This window comes from Halichoerus grypus, chromosome X, assembly GCF_964656455.1.
Source record: "Halichoerus grypus chromosome X, mHalGry1.hap1.1, whole genome shotgun sequence".
NCBI lineage: Eukaryota > Metazoa > Chordata > Mammalia > Carnivora > Phocidae > Halichoerus > Halichoerus grypus.
In genome coordinates this window covers 42,574,044-42,600,088 of record NC_135727.1, presented here as the reverse complement: position 1 = coordinate 42,600,088, position 26,045 = coordinate 42,574,044, and the positions used below count along the sequence as shown (strand labels likewise).

The following is a 26,045-nucleotide window of genomic DNA, read 5'->3' as shown; positions in this document are numbered from 1 at the left end:
GTATATACAAACTATACTCTCCACTCAGTTTTTCTGCAAACCAAAAATTCTAAAAAATAAATCCTATTTATAAAAAAATCTAATGAAAAATAAATTCCCAAGAAGAAAACTAAAATAGTTTACCTAAAACTTCCTACTATTATGTGTGTAGAACTGGAACTTATTTAACTTTACCTCATAAAGTTGAATTCAGGTGTCACATGAGCAGTATCTGTCCATGGTCTTTAGCATCATATAACACTGGTCTTTGCAAATAGCAATGTGACTTATGGAAGGAAGACTAAAAATGCCAAATTTCCCTTTAAAGAAATGAACACAGGTGCAGCTAGATACTGTCCTTCCTTTAGATTTTATATAATTAACATTTAGGGACACAACTGTACATATGCAGATAAGCTGATTAAGGTTTTTGCAAATGTAACAATAGTTATAATCATTATTCATATACAAACATTTGACTTGAGACTGTTCAATTATGCCATGAAGTAAGATATAATAATGTTTCAAGTATCCTACATGCAAAAAATTCTTCATGTGCATTTCTAGATAACTCCAGTTCTATAGTGGAAATACTTTTATTAGCCAATAGGAATTTAAAAATAATACAGAACTTGCACAGAGGGTCTTATGTTTTTAAAATGGGGTTTATTGTATTTGTTTCAATGTGCAACATAAACAATATAGCAAATGCGCCCCCTGGGGGAAAAACACATGGCAAATTCCATTATAACAATTGGTAAGTGGACATCTACAATGTGTGATTGCTCAGGGATATTGTTTTGTTAAAATTCATCCTAAAACAAGTGGTCCAGTAGCCACATCTTTAAAATCTATTTTATTATAAAAGAAAATTCCACCGTGCTAGTACTCATTTTCATGGGGTTTGGCTTATATTATCAATCCACTATTATTTTAGAAATGACAATGATAACCTTTTGTTATTACTGGGTTTTATTTAGATATTTCTGATTTTCTAAGAGTTTGATGGGCTTGTGATAGAAATATCAATCAGTGTAAAAAGCATTTTACAGTCATCATATGCAGTTACTTTGAGTATTTGCTTTCATTCTATATGTACCAAGGATTCCACATCTATTTCCATAAGCCTTCTTAAAAGCCAGAATTCTACTGAACTGAGAGTGGGGGTGTTGTTCATTGTTTTCCAAAAATAGACTTGAATGCTACTATATTTTGGGCAGATGATCACAAAGACATCCTCATGAGAAAGCAACAGATGTAAAGAAAAAAGTGTTATATTTATTTCAAACCCAGAGAGCAATGCAAGTATCACAGAAAATTTGTGCCAATGATTATATATATTCTTTTGCTGACAGCTTGGTCTACAAAGCTGCTAGAGTGCAGCATCAGCAAGTCTAACCCAGAGGCAACTCTAAACTGATGGATAATATTTGATTCAGTAAATGAAATCAAGTAGGAGTTTTAAAATCAGTTACATCTCCTTTCATCAGACATTTCTTCTTCTTGTCACTTTTTTATGGACTATACATTGGAATTAATAAGAAATGTTATCTGCAGGGGTTTTTTTTTTTTTCCCCCTAGGCAAAGAACTTTATTAACCTTGTTTCAAACTTTATTCCCAGGCTTCTTCAGCTTAATTAGCTGCAAAGAATGAATTGTGTATAAGCAAAAACTGAAAAGAGCTGCAGTGTCCAAGGGGCTTGGGCTTAAAAATATTAGAGATCTAGATTTTATCAGATCCATGAACAAAATTTTAAAAAGCAGTCATAATATAAAATAGCAGCTCCCAATAACTTCTTCAAGTTTTATCTCCTTCAGAAGTTGACTCAATTCAGTTTGCTTCATTCTTGGAAGCTTCATCAAAATTCTCCACAAGATCAAGAACTTCATCATCATCATCCTCTCCAGTAGCAAGTGGTGCTTTTCCATCCACAGATTGTTTGGGCAGAGCTTCAGCTAGTCTTAAACTAGTCAGACTGTCTGCACCGAGTTGGTTTAAGATCCTGGGTAGCATTTCTGTCAGCTGCTTTGTCTCAGCATGGCCTGTATTGATGAAAGTGTTCGCTGACAGCGAGGCCTGAACTTTGGGGTTGTTAAAGTGGATCACTGGTCCTTGGTTTGTGAACATATTCATTTCTTCAATACCAGAGATATTGTTTACCCCTAACTTCTTTAAGGAGAACTGAAGTTTTTTATCATCTGCTGTAGCCGTTCTATGAACCACCTTCTTTTGGCGAGCAGTTCCTTTCCCACCAATGCACACTTGTGCTTGCAGTTTGGCGAGTTTCTCCTGGTTCATGATAGTTTCTTTCATCTTGTTGGAGCGGAAATGGGACCACACTGGGGAATAGGGTTGGCGCTCAGGGGGTCTCGGGCAGACCAGCTGAGATTAGGTGCACACACGCGGGGATGCAAGACGGCAGCTAGTCTGCAGGGTTTTTTTTTTTTCTTTTTTTCCTTGTTGTAAAGTAAGACCATTTGTGAAAAGAAGGAATTGTTACAAATACATATTTGTTACTGATAAATGATAGTATGTGTGATCCAGTGCTTCAGAGTCTCCTTTACATTAAAAAAAAAAGTAGGTTTGATTTGAGAAAATTAAACCCAGGTGTTTTTTTTTTTTTTATTTTAAGTATAACAGATAAAAGGAAAATTGAATCATTTTGAAGTCAGGTGGTTCATTGATTCCCAAACCTATCTTCACATTATAAACCAACTACAAGCACTTTTTGAAAATATAGTCTTGGACTCCACTCAGATTTTAATTCAGGAGATCTGAAATGGGACCTAAGAACCTATATTATAAACAAGCCTGCTGGGTACTTTTAATATAATTGGTCCATGTAGTATTTTAGAACTACTGATCTAGTCTAACTGCTTATCCAATGTAGAATCCCCTTTACAAAATCCTTAACATGTAGTCATTTAGTGACACAAGGCAGTCCATTCCATTGTTGGTTGATTCTAATTGGAGAAAGTTCTGTTAAACCCAAGCCCTAGAAACTTCTCCCCAATAGTGTGTTCCCAGCAACCTCATAATGAATGCTCCACAGTCAGACATGTAGTTGGCCCATCAGGGACTCCTTGTCTTGCTTAAATAATTCTTTCTGAGGGACTAAGGAGTGTGTGTATCAACAAACTAAATTATAATGCAAGGTACATTTATATTGATAAAGCAAAAATATCCATAAATTTATGTCCCTTAGTTAACAGCCAAGCTTTATTTTAATGTTCTCTCCACAATGGCTTCCAATAACAACTTAAATTTTGGCTGAGTATCTAAGATTAAGATTTGTCACATTAATAACAGCATCAACTCATTCAATATTGGGAAGTTTGAGAATTTTGACTGAAAAGCCCCACTAACCTACTCAGAGGTATCAGGGTTACAACTGGATTTAACTCCAGCCTCAGGCTGCTCCTTGGAAAGAAAGAGCCCCATCTACTTCTCCTGAACTTCCTTAAGAAAAAAAAGACAAGTCTAGGAAACCTATGCCAAGATAATCATACCACTGAGGATAAGAATAGTACACGATTGGGGTAGGAAGTGGAATGATAAAGAGGGTTTACATTGAAACTAAGCTGAGGTGGGGGTGGAGAGAACCAGGCACGGAAGCTAAATAGTGAACAAAGGGACTGAGTGTGTAACTGACAAGCCTTTTCTTTCCACTGTGTCTTCCTTCTCAGTATGCTTGTCTCTTGCTTGCTTCAGTTCTCAGCTCTGTCATGCTTCATGATCCTATAGAACACCGCCCAGGGGTGTCCTGAATGTCCTCTTCCAAGTAGCCAGCTGAGGTTGGAGGGACAGGTTGTTTACTCTGGGTCTCCATCCAACTGAGCCACCAGGGTTGGGTCGGACTGAAAAGACATCTAGGACAGCTATGAGTCTGTCCCAATGATGAACCACCATCCTCAGTTCCAGAGTGAGGTCAACCTAGAAAAGGAAGTTTAAATTTCACCTTGGAGAGGAGAGGTTGTCACAACCCGACCCCTAACTGAGAACAACAGTCTGACTAAACCATGAAGGGGTGTGGACCAAATAAAGGAGATTACCTGGTTAGAGCTCAAAACTTTCTTTTTACTGAATGCAACTGGAGGCAGATGTCACCTCCATGTAACCACCTGACTGACTTAAGGCAAAGATAGGCAGGGGAAGAGGGAGAAAAAGGGACAGGTAATAAAGATCAGAGTAGAGAAGAGTCAGGAACAGGGAAATTGAAGAGATAGGAAAAAGAAAGGGATATAATTAAGGATGCTGGGAGCATTTACCCCAGGAATTGTAAGTAATGCCCCCACTCTTTTTTTTTTTTTTTCCTGAAGCCAATTTCCATGGGTAGGATTCAGCCAGTTTGAAATGAAATGACAGTAACCTTCTTTTTTGACTCAAGGTAACAACCTCTGCTATCTTCTTCCTTTTCTTTGCTGGTTGTGTGCACAGGCCCATTATTGGGGAAAGGGAAGCTGAGCATGTGCTGACCTTGCCTCCTCCAATCCCTAATTAGTCTCACAAGGTCTTTTTAAGACTGCAGTGAAGTTTTGATTTTTTTTCCTTTTTTGCCCCCAGCTTTATGGAGGTATAATTGACAAAAATTGTATATATTCAGGATGTACAACATAATTTTTTAAAGCTGTATTTTTTAAGTTGGAGACATAGAAAGCAGAGTGAATTTCTGCTTACTTTGACACCACCAATAGTTTTCCAGATATAATTTAGCTTATTTCAATAAAAAATGCTAAAAATCCCCATGGTGGCAAAAACAATAACATAAACCTGACTAAGTACAAGCCCCATGCCAGGAGATTAAAGAAATTAAAGGGGCCCCCTCTCCGTGTTATTCTCTATAATAGTACTTATCTATTCTGTCATAACACATATCAAAAGCTGTAATTATCTTGTTTATTTTTCCTGTTTTCTTGTTTACTGCCTGTCTCCCTTCCAGTAGAATGTCAGATCCATGAGGGCAGGGATTATTGACTGTTTTCTTCCCTTTTATATATATATTCCCAGGGCCTAGAAGAGTACCTGCATATAGCAGACTCACATTAAATATGTACTGAGTGACTGAATGATTGAATGAATGAATGGTGAGGCTCATTGAGCAGGCAGAACAATCCCTTAGGAAACATTCAAACCACTAGCCTGTAAAAACCTGTGTTCTCTAACCCCTTCCTACCTCCTCAACCTTATAATCTGCACTCCCCGTGGCCCTTAAATTCCTCTTACACATCATGTTCTTCTTAATTCAGGGTGTCACATGTGTGATTTCATTTACTTAGGATGCTCTTCCCTGGCTTGGCAACCTCTCACCCTTCGTTCTTATTCTAAAAGTCACCTAAGTGAGACTTCCTTGGCCATACCATCTAAGTAGTACCCCTTCCCACTCCCACACCTTGTTATTTTCTTTCACTGTGCCCTGTTCATTTCCTTCAAAGCAATTTTTTTTGGTAATTTATGATTATAAATCTATTTGCTTCCTTTTTCAAATTCTATTTTATTATGTTATGTTAGTCACCATACAATACATCATTAGTTTTTGATGTGATGATCCACGATTCATTGTTTTCATATAACACCCAGTCCTCCATGCAGTATGTGCCCTCCTTAATACCCATCACCGGGCTAACCCATCCCCCCACACCCCCTCCCCTCTGAAACCCTCAGTTTGTTTCTCAGAGTCCATAGTCTTTCATGGTTCATCTCTCCCACCGATTCCCCCCCTTCATTTTTCCCTTCCTTCTCCTAATGTCCTCCGTGCTATTCCTTATGTTCCACAAATAAGTGAAACCATATGATAATTGACTTTCTCTGCTTGACTTATTTCACTTAGCATAATTTCCTTCAGTCCCATCCATGTTGATGTAAAAGTTGGGTATTCATCCTTTCTGATGGCTGAGTAATATTCCATTGTATATATGGACCACATCTTCTTTATCCATTCATCTGTTGAAGGGCATCTCGGCTCTTTCCATAGTTTGGCTATTGCGGACATTGCTGCTATGAACATTGGGGTGCATATGGCCCTTCTTTTCACTACATCTGTGTCTTTGGGGTAAATACCCAGGAGTGCAATTTCTGGGTCATAGGTTAGCTCTATTTTCAATTTTCTGAGGCACCTCCACACTGTTTTCCAAAGTAGCTGTACCAACTTGCTTTCCCACCAACAGTGTAAGAGGGTTCCCCTTTCTCCACAACCTCTCCAACATTTGTTGTTTCTTTCCCTGTCCATTTTGCCATTCTAACTGGTGTAAGGTGGTATCTCAATGTGGTTTTAATTTGAATTTCCCTGATGGCTAATGATGATGAACATTTTTTCACGTGTCTGTTAGCCATTTGCATGTTTTCTTCAGAGAAGTGTTTGTTCATGTCTTCTGCCCATTTTTTGACTTGATTATTTGTTTTTTGGGTGTTGAGTTTGAGAAGTTCTTTATAGATCTTGGATACCAGCCCTTTATCTGTAGTGTCATTTGCAAATATCTTCTCCCATTCTGTGGGTTGCCTCTTCATTTTGTTGACTGTTTCCTTTGCTGTGCAGAAGCTTTTCATCTTGATGAAGTCCCAAAAGTTCATTTTTGCTTTTGTTTCACTAGCTTTTGGAGATGTATCTTGAAAGAAGTTGTTGTGGCCGATGTCAAAGAGGTTATTGCCTATGTTGTCCTCTAGGATTTTGATGGATTCCTGTCTCACATTGAGGTCTCTCATCCATTTTGAGTTCATCTTTGTGTATAGTATTAGAGAATGGATGAGTTTCATTCTTCTGCATGTGGCTGTCCAATTTTCCCAGCACCATTTATTGAAGAGACTGTCTTTTTTCCATTGCATATTTTTTCCTGCTTTGTCGAAGATTATTTGACCATAGAGTTGAGGGTCCATTTCTGGGCTCTCTATTCTGTTCCATTGGTCTTTATATCTGTTTTTGTGCCAGTAGCATGCTGTCTTAGTGATCACTGCTTTGTAATATAGCTTGAAATCAGGCAACATGATGCCCCCAGCTTTGTTTTTCTTTTTCAACATTTCCTTGGCGATTCAGGGTCTTTTTTGATTCCATACAAATTTTAGGATTGTTTGTTCCAGCACTTTGAAAACTGTCATTGGAATTTTGATTGGGATGGCATTGAAGGTATAGATTGCTCTGGGTAGCATAGACATTTTAACAATGTTTATTTTTCCGATCCATGAGCATGGAATGTTTTTCCATCTTTTTGTGTCTTCTTCAATTTCTTTCATGAGTGTTTTATAGTCCCTAGAGTATAGATCCTTTACATCTTTGGTTAGGTTTATTCCGAGGTGTCTTATGGTTTTTGGCGCTATTGTAAATGGAATCGTTTCTCTAATTTCTCTTTCTACAAATGCATTGTGAAGTGTATAAGAAAGCAACTGATTTCTGTGCATTGATTTTGTATCCTGCCACATTACTGAATTGCTGGATGAGTTCTAGTAATTTAGGGGTGGAGTCTTTTGGGTTTTCCACATAAAGTATCATGTCATCTGCGAAAAGAGAGAGTTTGACTTCTTCTTTGCCAATTTGAATACCTTTTATTTATTTTTGTTGTCTGATTGCTGTTGCTAAGACTTCTAGTACTATGTTGAACAATAGTGGCGAGAGTGAGCATCCTGGATGTGTTCCTCATCTTAAGGGAAAGGCTCTCAGCTTTTCCCCATTGAGGATGATATTCACTGTGGGTTTTTCATAGATGGATTTTATGAACTTGAGGAATGTTCCCTCTATCCCTATATTCTGAAGAGTTTTTATCGGGAAAGGATGCTGTATTTTGTCAAATGCTTTTTCTGCATCAATTGAGAGGACCATATGGTTCTTCTCTCTCTTCTTATTAATGTGTTCTGTCACATTGTTTGATTTGTGAATGTTGAACCACCCTTGCATCCCAGGGATAAATCCCACTTGGTCGTGGTGGATGGTCCTTTTAATGTATTGTTGGATCCTATTAGCTAGGATTTTGTTGAGGATTTTGGAATCCATATTCATCAGGGATATAGGTCTGAAATTCTCCTTTTTGATGGGGTCTTTGCCTGGTTTGGGGATTAAGGTAATGCTGGCCTCATAGAATGAGTTTGGAAGCTTTCCTTCTGTTTCTATTTTTTGAAACAGCTTTAGGAGAATAGGTATAATTTCTTCTTTGAATGTTTGGTAGAATTCCCCAGGGAATCCATGAGGCCCTGGACTCTTGTTTTTTGGGAGGTTTTTGATCACTGCTTCAATCTCGTTGCTAGTTATTGGCCTATTCAGGTTGTCAATTTCTTCCTGTTTCAGTCTGGGCAGCTTGTAGGTTTCCAGGAAGGCATCCATTTCATCCAGATTGCTCAGTTTATTGGCATAGAGTTGTTGATAATAATTTCTAATAATTGTTTCTGTTTCCTTGGTGTTAGTCGTGATCTCTCCTCTTTCATTCATAATTTTATTAATTTGGGTCCTTTCTCTTTTCTTTTGGATAAGTCTGGCCAGTGGTTTATCGATCTTATGAATTCTTTCAAAGAACCAGCTTCTAGTTTCGTTGATCTGATCTACTGTGTTTCTGGTTTCTAATTCATTGATGTCTGCTCTCATCTTAATTAGTTCTTTTCTAATGCATGGCTTAGGCATCGTTTGTTGCTTTTTCTCTAGTTCTTTAAAGTGTAGAGTTAGTTGGTGAATTCGGGATTTTTCTATTTCTTTGAGTGAGTCTTGGATGGCTATGGATTTCCCCCCTTAGGACCACCTTTGCAGTATCCCATAGGTTTTGGAGTGATGTCTTTTCGTTCTCATTGGTTTCCATGAATTGTTTAAGTTCTTCTTTGTTTTCCTGGTTGACCCAAACATTCTTGAGCAGAGTGGTCTTTAGCTTCCAAGTGTTTGAATTTCTGCCAAATTTTTTCTTGTGATTGAGTTCCAGTTTTAAAGCATTATGGTCTGAGAATATTCAGGGAGTAATCGGAGTCTCTTGGTATCGGTTGAGACCTGATTTGTGACCCAGTATGTGGTCTCTTTTGGAGAAAGTTCCATGTGCACTCGAGAAGAATGAGTATTCTGTTGTTTTAGGGTATAATGTTCTGTATATATCTATGAGGTCCATCTGATCCAGTGTGTCATTCAAGGCTTTTGTTTCTTTGTTGATTTTCTGCTTAGATGATCTGTCTATTGCTGAGAGTGGAGTACTGAGGTCTCCTACAATTAACGTATTGTTATCAATATGACTCTTTATTTTGGTTAACAGTTGGCTTGTGTAGATGGCTGCTCCCATGTTGGGGGCGTAGATATTTACAATTGTTAGATCTTCTTGTTGGATAGACGCTTTAAGAATGATATAGTGTCCTTCGGTGTCTCTAACTACTGTCTTTAGCTTAAAATCTAATTTGTCTGATATAAGAATTGCTTCCCCAGCTTTCTTTTGAGGTCCGCTGGCATGGAAGGTGATCTCCATCCCTTCACTTTCAGTCTGGATGTATCTTTAGGTTCAAAATGAGTCTCTTATAGACAGCATATGGATGGGTCCTGTCTTTTTACCCAATCTGCAACCCTGTGCCGTTTTATGGGAGCATTTATGCCATTCACATTGAGAGTGATTATTGAAAGATATGAATTTATTGTCATCATATTGCCTGTGAAGACCTTATTTTTATAGATTGTCCCTGTAAATTTCTGTTGTATATCACTCTTGGGGTCTTTCTCCTTTTATAAAACCTCCCTTAATATTTCTTGCAGGGACAGCTTAGTGGTCACATATTCTTTCAGTTTCTGCCAGTCTTGGAAGCTCTGCATCTCTCCATCCATTCTAAATGACAGCCTTGCCAGATAAAGTATTCTTGGCTGCATGTTCTTCTCGTTTAGTACCTTGAATATGTCTTGCCAGCCCTTTCTGGCTTGCCAAGTCTCTGTGGATAGGTCTGACGTTATTCTGATGTTCTTCCCCCGGTACATAAGGAATCTCTTCCCCCAACTGCCCTTAAGATGGTTTCCTTGGTTCTAAGATTTGCGAGTTTTATTATTACATGTCAGGGTGTTGGCCTGTTTTCCTTGATCTTGGGAGGGGTCCTGTCTGACTCTAGGACATGAATGTTTGTTTTATTCCCCAGATTAGGGAAGTTCTCAGCTGCAATTTGCTCAAATATATCTTCTAGTCCTCTCTCTCTCTCTCCACCCCCTCTGGGATTACAATAATTCTGACATTGGAACGCTTCATGGTGTCACTTATTTCTCTGATTCTATTTTCATGGATTCTGAGTTGTTTTTCCCTGGCCTCCTCTTTTCCCTTCTTATCTATTAAATGATCTTCCAGGTCACTGATTCGTTCTTCTGCCTCACTTACCCTAGCTGTTAGATTATCTAGATTAGATTGGATCTCATTGATAGCATTTTTAAATTCTGCCAATTCAGCTTTCATTTCTGCCCTTAGAGACTCTCTGTTGCCATTAATTGATTTCTCCGTTCTAGCTATTGTCTTCACAATTGCTAGCCTGAATTCCATCTCCGACATCTTGGTTGTATCTGAATGCATTTGTAAATCTGTGGCATAAATCATAATCTCTGAGTCTTTCCTATTTTGGGGGTTCCTCCTCCTAGTTATTCTGTTGATGGGTGGTTGAGGGAATGTATGGAGTCGAAATTATTGACCACAACCCAAGCAAGATGCACCTGTTTTCTAGGGACCTTAGGGTTGCTGGCCTCTTGTTTTCCCAACCTGTCTTCTGGGGGAGGGGCCTGCCGAGCTGTTACTCAGGCAACCCTGTTTGGGCAGAGTTGTCCTGCCCCCCCGTGCCGGGGGCTGGGCTCAGTGGGAACCGTTTTTGGGGGGCTTTTGTTCTCTGGTGGCTTTCCTCATCTCTTCGGAGAGTCAGAGCAGAGGAGACCATTTCCAACCCTCTGCCTCAGAGCAGAGAGATCGCAGTCTGTTCTTCAGTGAGCTCTCTAGACCACACTGTCTCCATTTCTGTCTGTGCTGCTATAAACTGCAGCATCCTGGGTTATGTACCCCTCAGCAGCACTCGCTCCCAGTCCTCACCTCCAGGTCAGGGCTCATCTCTGCCCTTTGTGCTTCTAAAACCGTCAGCCGCCCCCAGTTCGCACGTGTGACCTCGCTGTTCCCGGTTTCCGGCCGGCGGGGTGTCCTAAAGTCCTTTCCCCACAGCTACCAGTCTGTGAGTCTGTGTCCCGTCCCCAGCATGCGAGACTGTCGCTCACCAGCAGCGTAGGATCCCGGTGGCCAGGCTCCTTCCCGCTGCCATTTATTCTCCTATATCTGCCTGCAGAATCACAGCTCCCCGCTTCATACCTTGAAACCAACTGCCTGCGATATTCTGTTTGTAGAGATCCAGATCTTCTTACATCTCAGGCTGATTTTGTGAGTGTTAGAGTGGTCTGGTAGATATCCAACTCAATTCCGGGGACCAGTTGGAATAGGGTCCCCTACTCCTCCACCATCTTTTCCCCTCTATTTGCTTCTTTATAGTCTGCTTCCCTCTTTTGTGGTATCCATGAGGACTAGGACTGTGTCTCTTTTTGCTCAACTCTGTATCTCCAGCACCTCAAACAATCTTTAGTACAGGGTTGACAAATATTTGCTGATTATATGAGTGAGTAAAGAGATGGATAAATCAATTACTAGTATTCCTTCCCCCATCCCTCAATGTGCAGAAATGCCATCGTGAGGCTTGGTGTTTTAATAATGTTCTAGGCATGGCTCTGTGCTCCTAGCCCACATAAGAGGTTGGGTTAGAAAAGTCTTGATAACCTCAATTACACTTTAGTGATTTGAAATGAAGTTTACAAAAATAATTTATTTTGAAAGGAAGAAATATAAGGAAGGGATACACTTTTGTTTTCATTCCTTATGCACAAAATAGTTTGGGTCCAAAGCTGGATTTTCTTTTTAAATATACTACACTTACAGCAACACCATATACCATGCTATTTTTGTCATAAGCAGCAAATTCCCAATTGGGTGCCACAAAGCCCTTTGGAAATTTGGCTGGCTGGGCCTCGTAAGGCGTTTTAATTGGATCACCTCGTATTGGTTACTATCCCTGGGCTGGGTTCCATTTTTCCTCATGCTGGTTTAGGGGACAGGGCTTGTACAGGCTCCTGGTCAGGCCTCCTGCTGCTAGCACTAGCTGTTTCCCTCTTTCCTGATTCTTTGTCCTCCCACCTGTTCTGAGACTCTCTTAACACCCCATGACTTTGAACAGCTGTTGTCTCTGCCTCTGAGTCAAGCATGTGTCCAACAGGGGGTTTATATAACTAGGCCCTGGGAGGGATTTTTCCCAAGTGGAGCTACCTCAAACATTTTATTTACTTTAGGATATATCACTTCTGCCTTCTTATCCTTCCTAGTAAGTGTCGTGTCTCTAAACTTTCTGGAGTCATGTTTATAAATGCAGCATCTATGTGTACTGCATATAGACTTTGCTGATTTGCAGCTCTTGGCACCACTCCTTCTCTTATACCAGACATTCAGTAAGTATTGTTTCATCAAATTGGATCAATCCTGAAAGCTTATTGGTGTCATTAGAAGAGGTAGAATCCAGGGGCACCTGGGTGGCTCAGTCGTTAAGCATCTGCCTTCGGCTCGGGTCATGGTCCCGGGGTCCTGGGATCGAGCCCCACATCGGGCTCCATGCTCCACGGGAAGCCTGCTTCTCCCTCTCTCACTCCCACTGCTTGTGTTCCCTCTCTCGCTGTGTCTCTCTCTGTCAAATAAGTAAATAAAATCTTTAAAAAAAAAAAAGAAGAGGTAGAATCCAAAAAGACTGTCTTCCTAGGAAGGAAATATCTTCATCCCCTTGACATTTTGAGAACTACATTTGTGTGGACAACATGTTTAGGTGAGATTTAGATTATGGTTTAAGACTAATTACTAACTGCTGGCCTCTATCTGTAACAGGAAGGGTCATTTAGCAAATTGGTGACTGAGTTTCTAATTCAGTCACTATTGAAATTATCTAAAATAATACATATACAAAGTCATCATAAATAGATGTTGTAGATTTGGAATATTCCAATAAGAATTCTGGTTTAAAATATTGAAATGTATGCCTTTAATATACATAAATTCAAAGAAGTATATGAGAAAATTGAAAAAATAAGAATCATAAGCAGAACATTTTAGTTAATGTTACAACAGAAAGTAAAATTGGATCATATAGCAGCATCTAGTTTTCTCTATTTTCAAAAAGTAGTATCAGAGTATCAAAAGGAAGGAGCTAATAATATCTAAAAGTAAAAAACTGCAAAATTTTTGATGCACTAAATAAATTGAACTATCAAGAATTTTCAAAGGCTTAAAGTTTCCTACATATAGGTACTAGTGGTCTAAAATTTGTGTGAGTTTTAAAAACTTCCCAGTTCCAGACTCCAGGGAGACAAACAAATAAATATGGTAGCTTTCCCTTTCTCTGTTGAAACTGAATTTCATTAATTCTCAGCTTTATCTTCATTTCTGGATCATCACTTTGCTAACTCAGATTTACTTTGTCTAAATGCCATTTGTTCTGATAATCTCAGAAGCCATTTCCCACACAGAGTTCCTGAGAGCAGCAGTCAGTTCTGAGACTTCCCCTGAATTTCTAGGGGTCATTTGACTTCACCTTCACCTTGCATCTGCTCTTCCTTTCATTTACCCCTGCTAAGAAAAGGAGCTTCACTCACCTTATTTTTGAATTTGGCAAAGGATACCAAACAATAGTATTTATAATTTTTGACATACATAATTGAAAAAGAAAGCAGAAATGATTTTCCAAGATTTAGTCAATGCTAAATCTGTGGTGCATTTGTATAGTCTCTTGATTTGGGCATTTCAGGGATGTAGTGTTCCTCTTATAGAACTAGCCATTCATGCTCAGCCCTCATTTACTTTCTTACTCCCAAGATCACTGTGATTTATGTAAAATGAGTGCAAAAAGGTCAGTTGCCTTGAGAATTCAGATCTGGTTAAGAGACCTGGAAATTAGGTGGAATATGCGTGGTTCCCCCCCACCCCAAATCTGAAAAGATTGTGATTTTCCTATCACTGGAGGCAGTCGGCTAGATTAGATAGAGACATGTTCTGCCCCAAAGACAGAAACTCAAGAACACCTAGAAATATCTTGATCTGACACAAAAGCCATGCTACGCTTCATGAAGAAAGCTTTGGAATATAAAAATCAGATTAGAAGAAAAATCCCAGAATCTTACCTTAAATCTTACCTTTTATTACAGAAATTGTACACCACTTGGCACATGGTCTAGTGCTATATACATTCTAAATAAAAACGGGATTACATAAATTAGTATATTGATCAAAAATTGTGAAAATGAGCTTTAAGTTATAAATGAGTTGTAGCTGAACCTCAACATGGGCAGAATGCTGAATATTCAGGAGAGAAACATGGAATTTCTGTTATTTAGCTCTAGGAACACCATGAATATATTTAATCAATCTGGCAGGTGAAAGATACTATAGGCATCACTCATTGTCAAGAGATTTGATTTAGAGACTATATTTATAAAATCTGGTGACACAAAACAATGGTTTTCAAAATTTAACATGCTTCACAATATAATGCCATGCTTGATAAAGTGCAAAATTTTGGTCCCTTACCAAACAGAATTTCATTCACTGGATTTGGTGTTGACTCAAGAATCTGCATTTTAACAAACAAAGCAAGTTGACCATAGACTACCTTTGGCAGCTAACTCAACTATGCCCTTGTAGCATGAAAGCATCCATAGACAATATGTAGACAAATGAGAGTGAATATGTTCCAGTAGAACTTTATTTACAAAGATAAAAGGCCTAAAGCTGGATTTGACCCATGGGCTGTATGTAGAATGCATAGTTTTCAGGCCCTGAGCCCTGGCCCAAAGGATTAACTCTTCTTACATACCTAAAACTTCTAGTCTCAGAATTTTGTTTTTGAACTGGTTTGCAGTTTATGTCTAAGGAGCACTTATTGGTCAACTGTGGTATTGAAGCTCATTTCCATTTACTGTTGTAAATATGAAATAAGGGGGAGAACAAATTTCCTTGAGTTGTGTACACAAAGAATTCTCATGACCCATTTTCTCCAGAAAAATCTTCCTGGATTAATGAAGCCCAGTCTCCAGTTAGTCAAAATATTCTCTTGCTTATGTTTTCTCCATGATTCACATTGATAATTTTGAATTTCTATGATAATAGTATGGGGCAACAGGATTGAGTAAGACCATTTTGACAGAGCAAGGATGGAACACACCTGGCATTTGTGCTGCCATTTCCATCTCTTACACCATGGCAGAAATGCCAACCACTTATCGTACTCTTTCCTTTTGGTTATTCTATTTGAGGGCACATATTACTTCTACTGTAACTTTTTTTACTCTACTGTATCTTAAAGTAATTATGAGCCTTTCCCAAAGGATTTACATAGTATATTTTGACTAGTTGTCATTGTTTTCCTCTTAAAGCATAAGTATTTTAAAGATTTTACTTATTTATTTGACAGAGAGAGACACAGCGAGAGAGGGAACACAAGCAGGGGGAGTGGGAGAGGGAGAAGCAGGCTTCCCGTGGGGCAGGAGCCCGATGTGGGGCTCGATCCCAGGACCCTGGGATCATGACCTGAGCCAAAGGCAGACGCTTAACGACTGAGCCAACCAGGTGCCCCATAGAGCATAAGTATTTTAAATTCATGGGCTATGCCTAGTTTATCATGTTATACCCTGAGATCATTCCAGAAACACTTGTTGAAAGGTAAATACAGCATCTTTCTCATTAGAATGTCAATGTTAATTTTGATACCGTTAGTATAATACAAACTCCTGCTGATAGTTAACTAATTAAAGTACATTTGAAACTATAAAAACTGATGTTGGCAATTTGGAAATTGAAGATACTTGTAGTCTGGTTTTGGGTCAGATATCTATAAACTATAACATAGTTTTTGCACTTGGTCTTAGCCAAAAGGCCAAGAAGTGATAAACTGTAGCATATTCTTTGAAATAGTGTTTTAGATCAATTTGGGTTAATACTTGCTGTTAAGGATCACTTGGGTTCATAATCAAAATGTTTGCTTACCAAGTACAATATAGTGTACAGCATTAAATAGACTCACTTGCATAGCAGAGTACTGACCCTGCAAACTTGTTATGCATATGCTGGCTATTGTAATAAAACTTGTTTAATAAAACTTGAAGAAAATTACCATTTAACAAAAACAAAACAGTTTTCACAGGATTTTCAATTTATCCTGGTACATAAAGCTCATGTGTAATATGACTGTATCTATTTACTGAGTTTGTAGTCAGTATTTTATTGTTGGCAGGATTGGTTATAAAGAAGCATTGACCAGAAACTCAAATTGAATAGGATTAAAAAATATGTGCAGAGGACTAATGCAGTCCTACTGGGTAGCTTGTCCTAAAATTTCTAGGATAGGACAACTGCTAAATGGGACTTTTCTAGTGGTATGTGATCTGAGAGGTAATCTCTATCAGACACCTAGCTTTTTACCTAGCAAATTTGATAGAGGTTCAAATATCAAAATAAACTAGATGGATAATAGCATCCCTTTATATCTCATATGTGTGTTTCAGCACAAAAACCTCCCTTACAGACAAACCATGTTCTTCAAGCTTTTCCTACAGTCCCTTGTTAGGCCTTGGGAAACATTATCTGACCTCTGATATTTCCAAAGCTCTATGACAGGATCTGACTGTTTTTAAATTTAACCAACTTGCTTCTCTTAAAATATGGAAAGGCTCTTCTTGCTGCTCAAAAAAAAAAAAAAATATCAACAGCATTAGGCAAAGAGAGGGCATTTGTTAGAGAGTCTAGGGAGAGCCATCTCCAGAAATAACACGTTTCCCATCTTTATAGTTGTGATGTCTATCTTTGAGATAGATAAGAACCTGTCTACCCTAGGTATTCTCTAGTCTTGACACTTACTAAAAGCACACAGGAAGTAGGGAGAGTTTATAACTAAATGTAGGTGAATGATAGATCTGGAACTCATGTGCAAATTACAGGGAGAGAAGAGACAGTGGAAAAGAAATGTTGGTGCAAAGGGGATCTTGTAAAAGAATCTGAGGTTAAAAAATCTGTGATGAGAGCTTTGAGTATACTGCAGAAAATCAGGTCCAGATGGTTTTTGGACATGCTCTGGTCAAAATTTGACCAGGCTTGTAAATTGCTTATTGACAAGTTCAGTTTACCAAACCAAGAACCCTCATATTCCAAGGTTTAGGTGGGCAGGACTAGCCCCCAGCAAATTTGGGCAATAGATCAAGTGTTCTCAGTCTGCATTTTCTATACTTTTCTCAGCCAAGAGTGTTCCCACCATAACTATCATATCTGATGCTCAGTTGCCTTCCCAGTTATTCAACCTCTCCCCCTGGAAAATCACAACATCTGGTAAAGATTTGGAGAGCTCATTTACTTTAAAGTGTTAATGATGGTTGACAGGGTTCAGTGTATTTCCTTTCCCAGAGGAATGTGTTTTTGGTCTAAGAAATTATCTATTTGAGCAATTTTGAATATTCCTCAGTTACATGGGAGAGGATTTGGTGATGTAGCCTACCTTCTTACTCTCCTTGAAATCATGGCACCTATCGGCAACTGACTACTCATAAAGTCTGCCCTGTGGCTGGCTAAGAGAATACAGGTAGGGAAGTTGAGAAAAGTTGGCTTTCCCAGTGTTTGATTCGGCACCATCACTAAGCCTTTTTTTTTTTCTTTTGTTACTTTGAATTTAGTTTTCTTGAAATGAAGCTCTGATAAGAATATTAGAGAGTCCTAAAAGACTTATCCCAAGATTTCCTAGAAAAACAATGTATATTTTCTTCTTTTGTTCAAGGTTATTTGCGAAGTGGGATGGGGGAGCATTCAGAGTTCAGGAAAAACCCTAGAATATAGACACCAATTATAAACTGTCAGCCAGGCTTTGGGGAAACTACTTGCCACACCCAGGGAGCTCATTGCTAAAAAACAAAGGACCAATTTGTTGTTTTTAACCCAAAGTAATTTCTCATCAAGTTATTTTATCTATCTAAACAATTATCTGACCGTAGGTGTAATTGATTTATTTTGTCTTGGTAACAGATGGGAAACTAATACTTGTAATGTTATAAATCATGCCTGAGCAGAAATCATTAGATCAACTTGAATTTTAATATACAAAGCTATTCTTGTTTTTTAATAAACAGTTTGTTCATTGGTATAGAAGATACTTTTATTATCCTTTTTATTACTTCCACATAGTTCAGGTTTTAATATTCTAGTCTAGCCATGCTTAGTTATAAAATTGACACACATTCTTATCATGGAGCACAATATAGTGACTATCAATCTGTTTTTTCCCCACAGTGACTATATTTGTATCTAGTGAGAATTGAAAATCATCAACTATTTATTTGGCTGGTCCCATTTCTCTTAGCTTATTAAAACTACTGCTCATGTTGTTGGGACCCCTAGTTTATTTTACTGCAGCTAAATAAACCAACCTAAATGAATTAAATGCTTCTATTTGTTGCTGCATCTATGAAATTAAGAAATTGGATAGGATGAATTTAAGGTACCATAGATATGTCCTCTAATATTCCTTTAAGCACTAAACATTTATGAATCTATGTTTATATTTGGTTCCATAACAATAATACCTTACATCTGATAACACTTTCCAATTTACTTATAGGAGCCTAATTGATTCTTAACAATTATGTATTTAAGAAATTACTTAGTTTCTGCTAAGTGTCTGCAATGTCATTAGTCTCAGAATATAAAGCTGGGGGAGACAGTCCAGAGATTATTATCCCCATTTTATTTTTTATTTTTATTTTTTTTTAAGATTTTATTTATTTGACAGAGAGAGACACAGTGAGAGAGGGAACACAAACAGGGGGAGTGGGAGAGGGAGAAGCAGGCTTCCCGCGGGGCAGGGAGCCCGATGTGGGGCTCGATCCCAGGACTCTGGGATCATGACCTGAACCGAAGGCAGACACTTAATGACTGAGCCACCCAGGTGCCCTATTATCCCCATTTTAGAGAGAAAGAATTGGAAAATCAGAGAAATATAGTGATTTACCAAAGGTTATAGTTGTGGAGCTGGGACAGAATTGCAAGTATTTTGACTTAATCTTTTGATACTTTCATTCTACCTCTTGTGTACAAGTACATGAAACAGCCTGAAATGTAAAATTTAATGATATGGATATGGCACTAAAAGCATCATCCATAAAAGGAAAAATTGGACTTTTTCAAAATTTAAAATTGCTCTATAAAAAACACTGCTAAAATAAGGAAAATACAAGTCACAGAGTAGGAGCAAATATTTGAAAATCACATATAAAATAAAGTTCTTGAATCCAGAATATATAAAGAACACTCAAAACTCAATAATGAGGAAAACAAAAATAGGTTGAATGGACACTTAACCAAAGAAGATAGCAAATAGACACAGGAAAAGATGTTAAACATTACTTATCAGGGAAATGCAAACTAAAACCACACATGCTACCATTACATGTCCATTAAAATAGCTAATATTAAAAAAAATATATCGACAATACCAAATGCTGACACAGATGTGGTGCAACTGGAAATTTCATAGAGTCCTGATAGGAATGGAAGATGGTTCAGCCATTCTGGAAAATGGCTCGTCAGGTTCTTATGAAGTTAAACATATGCTTACCATATGACCCAGCAATCTTAAAAAGAAAACTTATGTTTGCACACAAAAAAAAATCTGTACATGAGTATTTATACCACTATTCATAATTCATAATTGCCCCAAACTGGAAATAGTCCACATGCACTGTAACAAGTGAATGCATAAAGAAACTGGTGCATCCACTCAGTGAAGCTGTATTCAACAATGAAAAGAAATTAGTCATTGATGTATGCAACAGTATGAATGAATCTCAAATGCGTTATGCTTAATGAAAGAAACCAGACACAAAAGATTACATTCTATATGAATCCATTCAGACAACATTCTGCAAAATGCAAAACTGTATGAAGGAAGATATCAGTGGTTACCAAGGGGTTAAGTACAGGGAGAGAGACTGATTTTAAAGGGACAGCACAAGGGAAATCTCTGAGGTGTTGGAACTGTTTTGTATCCTGTTTATGGTCATGGTAAAATAGTCTATGCATGTGTTAAAACTCATAGAACTCTACATGCAAAAAATGTTAAAAAGATAATTATTATACATTAATCCTTATAGCCAAGATTTAAAAAATAAGTGAGGATTGGAAGGCAGCTATGCTCACCACTATACCACCAACAATTCAGGACTTCAAGTTATATTGTAAAGCTGTAGTAATCAAAACAGTATGGTACTGACACAAAAAATAGACACATAGGTCTATGGAACAGAATAGAAAACCCAGAAATGAACCCACAACTATATGGTCAATTAATCTTTGACAAAGCAGGAAAGAATATGCAATGGGAAAAAGACAGTCTCTTCAACAAATGGTTTTGGGAAAACTGGACGGCAACATGCAAAAGAATAAAGTTGGACCATTTTCTTATACCATACACAAAAATAAATTCAAAATGGATTAAAGACTTAAATGTGAGACCTGAAACCATCAAAATCCTAGAGGAGAACACAGGCAGTAACCTCTTTGACATCAGCCATAGCAACTTCTTTCTAGATATGTCTCCTTAGGCAAGGAAAACAAAAGCAAAAATAAACTATTGGGACTACATCAAAATAAAAGCTTCTGCAAAGTTAAGGAAACAATCAACAAAACTAAAAGGCAACCTCCAAAATGGGAGAAGATATTTGCAAATGACATATCTGATGGACAAAGAAGCAGTTGTATATATAATGGAATATTACTCAGCCTTCAAAAAAGAATGAAATCTTGCCATTTGCAATGATGTGGATTGAGCCAGAGAGTATTATACTAATGAAATAAATCAGTGAGAGAAAGACAAATACCATATGACTTCAGTCATATGTGGAATTTAAGATACAAAACAAATGAGGAAAGGGAAAAAATAAGAGAGAGAGAGACAAAGCAAGAAATAGACTCTTAATTATAGACAACAAACTGATAGTTACCAGAGGGGAGGGGTTGGGGGATGGGTAAAATAGGTGATGGGGATTAAAAAGTACACTTACCATGATGAGTGCTGTATAATATATAGAATTGCTGAATCACTATATTGTCCACCTGAAACTAATATTACACTGTATGTTAACTAACTGGAATTTAAAAACTTAAAAAAGCAACAACAAAAAAGAAAATGTAAAAAAATAAATGAAGTTTGAATTCAGCACTACACACTTCTTTTATCTTATTGGCAACACTCTTCTAGGCATCTAGTCTCTCCTCAGTTCTTTCTCTCAGCTTTCATTAGTTGGATTCTAAGGATTGGCCAGTGAGTAAAGGAGCCATTGTAGGGAGAATAGAGCCAGAACAGCCTTCTATGCATTTCTGAAACTGAAGCATATTTGATTAGCTTTTCAAATTTTATTTTGGAGATTGTGTAAAAGTATGGCATAGTCTATGTGGTGCTATAGATAAAATATATATATATCTGATAAAAGTTTAGTATTCAAAATATATGAAGAACTTATAAAACTTAACACCCAAAAATGAACAACCCAATTTTAAAATGGGTAGAGACATGAATAGACATTTTTCCAAGGAAGACATACAGATTGCCAACAGACATATGAAAAGATGCTCAACATCACTCATCATCAGGGAAACACAAATCAAAACTACAAGGAGATATCACCTCACACCAGTCAGAATAGCTAAAATTAACACTGAGATGTCCTTCAACAGATGAATGGATAAAGAAGATGTGGTTCTTATTTACAATGGAATATTACTCAGCCATCTGAAAGAATGAATACCTACCATTTATATCAACATGGATGGAACTGGAGGGTATTATGCTAAGTGAAATAAGTCAACCAGAGAAAGAGAATTATATGGTTTCACTCATATGTGGAATATAAGGAATAGCGCAGAGGATCATAGGGGAAGGGAGGAAAACTGAATGGGAAGAAATCAGAGAGGGAGACAAACCACAAGAGACTCTTAACTATGGGAAACAAACTGAGGGTTGCTGGAGGGGAGGTGGGTGGGGGGATGGAGTAATTGGGTGATGGGCATTGAGGGCACATGATGTGATGAGCACTGGGTGTTATATGCAATTGATGAATTACTGTTCTCTACATCTGAAATTAATAATGTACTATATGTTGGCTAATTGAATTTAAATTTAAAAAAGGTAATAAAGGACCTCAAAATAAGTTAGAGTTGCAGTTCTTTCCAAAATAACCCCTGCAACAATGTGTCTGAATTGGAATATTTTACCTGTATTGATTTTCATTTTCATGTCAGGTTTGAAAAATATTTCAAGGTACACATCACGGGTGCATAGGACATATGATCTTAATTGTACTTTTTTGCTTCTGTCAAAATCAGATGAAGTGGAAACACAAGAATTACTAAAACTATGATAGAATGTTTACCCTATCTAAAGACAGGTACTAGTAATGCTCAATCTTGGATTATATCCACTGAATCCCAATATCACTGATCAACTCTATTTAAAAGCACTCCAATCAGAATCTTCCTTGAGAAAACTAATGATGTATTGTATGGTGACTAACATAACATAATAAAATAAAATTAAAAAAATAAAGACACTCATATTGATAATAAAAGAGAAGAACAACAATAAAACAGAATGTTACAGTGGGTTAAGAAAATAGTTGAGTGGTTGAATTTTTAGTCACATTCATTAACCTTCAATTTGGATGATATGGAGAGAGGAAGAGGGTTTTGTTTTCAGCATGACACTTGAATAAATTAATAGTTTGATCAAGGTGTGCTATTAGAGTTTAAAAGTATGAGATGGATAATACAGTATCAGAGAGGCCAGTAAAGCCACGGGAGAAATTATTTCAACCTGAGAAAGAGAACTCATCAAAACTAATAGCCAGAACAAGACTAAATATTTGCATTTTATCAAAATAAAATGGCTGTGATTCAGTGTTTAAATATTATCAGCTGTTTGTTCTTCCAGGTATTCTACGCCCTACCCCCCAACATTAAGCATCTTCCACCTTCCTCCAACAATTCCAACTAGGGAAATGTCTAAGAGTAAATGAAATTTGAGCAATGGCACAGAGGTGGATTACTTGAGAAATACTGATTTGGTTAATAAGCACCAGGTAAGGGGTATAAGCCAAGGATTAAGGAGAAGCTTTAGCTAGAAATGAAGGAAAGATTGAAATGACATAAGACATAAGATCCTGAAGCAGCCAGCTCCAAATAAGGGGAGAGGAATATCAAATCAGAATTAGAGAAAAGAGGTAAAAGACCAAACTTGAAAATCCAAAGGAGTAACTTTTGAAAACTCTGTTTTGGGGTGACTTTAGGAGGTGAGTTAGGGATTAGGTATCTGTGTGCATCAGAGAGAAGTGCTGTGTTGGAAAAAATGAGTTACAGAGCTATAGAATCCCTTTTTGTGCCCATTCTTTATACTAAGCTGATATCATTGCAGCTTTTGCCCCTGTCAGATGGGCTGGTTTGTGCTGAGCTGCAACAAAACTGGCTTTACTTAAACTGAAGTCCTTTAACACATCAGAGTGGGGCAATTGAGTGGTATTGCTGTGGCATCCCTCTTCTCCCATTAGTCCTTAAAACCCCAAACAGAAAACAAGTAACTGGGAATAAGGAAGTTATGCAGATCTCGGGTTCATGTAGAAAATGAGAAGCCACATAGTGCCCTCTCTCTTGTCAGTTAGTGACCCACCTTTCTGTCCTGTTGCCATTTATAAGCTTGAACCCTACCTCTTTTGTCATCTTGGCTTGACTATTGGTCCAGCTCTTGAATGTTTATGACTTCACTTCCTTTGTGCTACATCTGCTTTACTTCATATTCTGATTAGATCCTGTGTTTCTGAGCCTAAAAGCCCAACCACAAATCCTAATTGCCCCTTGCACGAATGTTTGGTTTTGGAATTTTTACTTGGACTGCACTATGATTCCCTATTAATACCATTACAGTTGCTCAGCCAAAAGTACCCAAGACCCTTCCCCTAGCAATAGAACTTTTATTGAACAAGAAAAATAGGAGAGAAGGATAGAAGGGAAATGATACTAAGGAGACATTAGGGTAGCTCAGAGATCCTACTTAGCATTTTGTATTTTATTTCACGGGGAACAAGAACCATCTTCTCCTATAAAATATTTCTTGGCTAGAGAAAACATACTGCATAGGATGGATAATTGCCCTGGTGCAAAGTAGTGTTATGTGGGAAAGGAGCCAAGCCCAATGAGAACAGAAAATATCAATGAGAACAGGATAGGAAGTTGAAATTTAAGATTAACATGCATAATGAAAAACATCTGGTGACCTTAGCAGACTCCTAAATTAAATCTGGCTTAAAAGATGATGATTTGGGTTTTTAGGAACAGGAGTTCTCAGGTATATTTCCCTTTTGACAACTATTTGTAACTGCAGAAGCAAGGTGAGGACTGCCTGGGTCAGTGTTTTTCACAGCAAAATTGAAACATACAGACTCATGTAGAAAAAAGTCACGGAGATTTACCTTTCCAAATAAATTCATATAACAACCCAGAAAACATCCCCCAAAATGACAGCACGTGAAGGGTTGTCCCCTTGGAAAAGGAATTCAGTTTTGAATTATCTATACTATAGACCTTGAAAGTCTTTAGTCACCTCATCCAATGAAAAATGGAGATGTTTGACTTGTGACGGATGATCTGCCCAAGAGTGTTTTCTTTCTTCTATTGCTGCTTCAATTGTACATTTAGTGAATTAGCTGTGATTGATGATAGTATTTTAAGTCCTTGCTAGTTTTTCTGGTGAAAAGATGGCATATTTTAACTATATTAATAGTTTTAGGTTTAAGTGTAGCACAATATATTTTTCTAATCTTTTAATAGTGAAGCCGCAATTTATACAAATGGATTCATTCTGTCTTTAGTCCAAGCAACTCTGACAAAAAGATGCCATTTAAAGTAGTGTTGCTCATCATTCAAAGGTGCAAAGCTGAAGGCTACATTGCTTTGATATGAAATAACTTTGTAGTTTTGAATGCCTGGCAAAATCTGTATATGCCACTCACAGCAACTTAAGTAAGTTGTACAACTGGGGCCAAATATACTCCTAGGAGAAAAACATCACCAACAGTGGTAATTTTAAAATAAAAGAGCTAAAGAAACAGTTTTGCTCAGAAACACCAACTTCCCTAAAAACTGGTTATGGAATATTTAATCAGTTTAAAAGTTTATTAATATAATTGTGCAAAATGTGAAGTGTTGGTAATTATAGCAGGCTGTAGGGCTACTGTTTTACCTTAGGCAGTCTTTTTTTTTTTTCCTTAAGCAATCTTATTTGGAGTTTGGTGTGTATCAGAGTTAGGGTGAGTACCCTAAAACTTTTTAGGAAATAATATCGATTGAATATTATTTTCTACTTGGCCTATTCCTCATTGAAGAATAGTTCATACTCTTACTTAATAAATATGACTGTGAAGGAGAAAATTCAAGGGTTTGCCCATATTGTCTCCTTTAGCATAACTACTATATTGCAGTATTGTGTGGCTCTTAGTGCTATTTGAATGCCAATAGCTCAGTTCTGTAAATGGAGAAGAAAGATAATTTGGGAAACTACTTGATAAGAGATGGGATTATCTGTCTGTAGTGCAGGATAATGAAGTATTCACTTAAGCCTCTAGGCCTTGAAGAGAACTCTCAATATTTCTAATATTGAATAAACCTAGGCCTCCTAAAACATGCCAGTTTATATGTCACAAGATTCAAGCCATTTTCTCATAGCAACAGCCTTAAACTGAAATATACTGAGATATACTTCGTTTATAAAAGTCAAACTAAGATATGACAGGTTCCCAGAGATATGTAAATATGACCCTGACTGATGAATGTACTGAGAGCTGGATCTAATTTACAGGTCTTAGCCTCCATTCTGTTCTAGATCTCGGGTGTGTGTGTGTGTGTGTGTGCGTGCACGTGTGAAGTTGTTGATTGTATAAGTGTGTGAACTTATCCATATTTTTTTAGGGAGGGGGGAGAAGGGGCAAAGGTAGAGGGAGAGAGAG

At 37.6% G+C, this 26,045-nt stretch overlaps 2 protein-coding genes across 5 annotated transcripts in view; one reads left to right on the top strand and one right to left on the bottom strand.

The window, feature by feature from the left end:
* The window catches only part of IL1RAPL2 (interleukin 1 receptor accessory protein like 2), a 1,158,042-nt gene that overhangs the window by 781,298 nt on the left and 350,699 nt on the right, over positions 1-26,045 (top strand). The window lies entirely within an intron of this gene.
* LOC118521492 (transcription factor BTF3-like) lies at positions 1,543-2,310 on the bottom strand. 2 transcript variants are annotated; one of them, XM_078064146.1, is made up of 2 exons: positions 1,915-2,310; positions 1,543-1,857 (listed from the first exon to the last, which is right to left on the bottom strand). In XM_078064146.1, exons 1-2 carry the CDS (start codon positions 2,291-2,293, stop codon positions 1,811-1,813), a joined length of 426 nt encoding a protein of 141 aa, XP_077920272.1. In that variant the 5' UTR covers positions 2,294-2,310; the 3' UTR covers positions 1,543-1,810. The 2 variants fall into 2 exon arrangements, with proteins under 2 accessions (XP_077920272.1, XP_035925950.1); XM_036070057.2 differs by having other exon boundaries at positions 1,543-2,310.

Bases quoted from the DNA above. Each gene is read 5' to 3' on its own strand.
- LOC118521492 (XM_036070057.2), bottom strand. From the start codon at position 2,293: ATGAAAGAAACTATCATGAACCAGGAGAAACTCGCCAAACTGCAAGCA.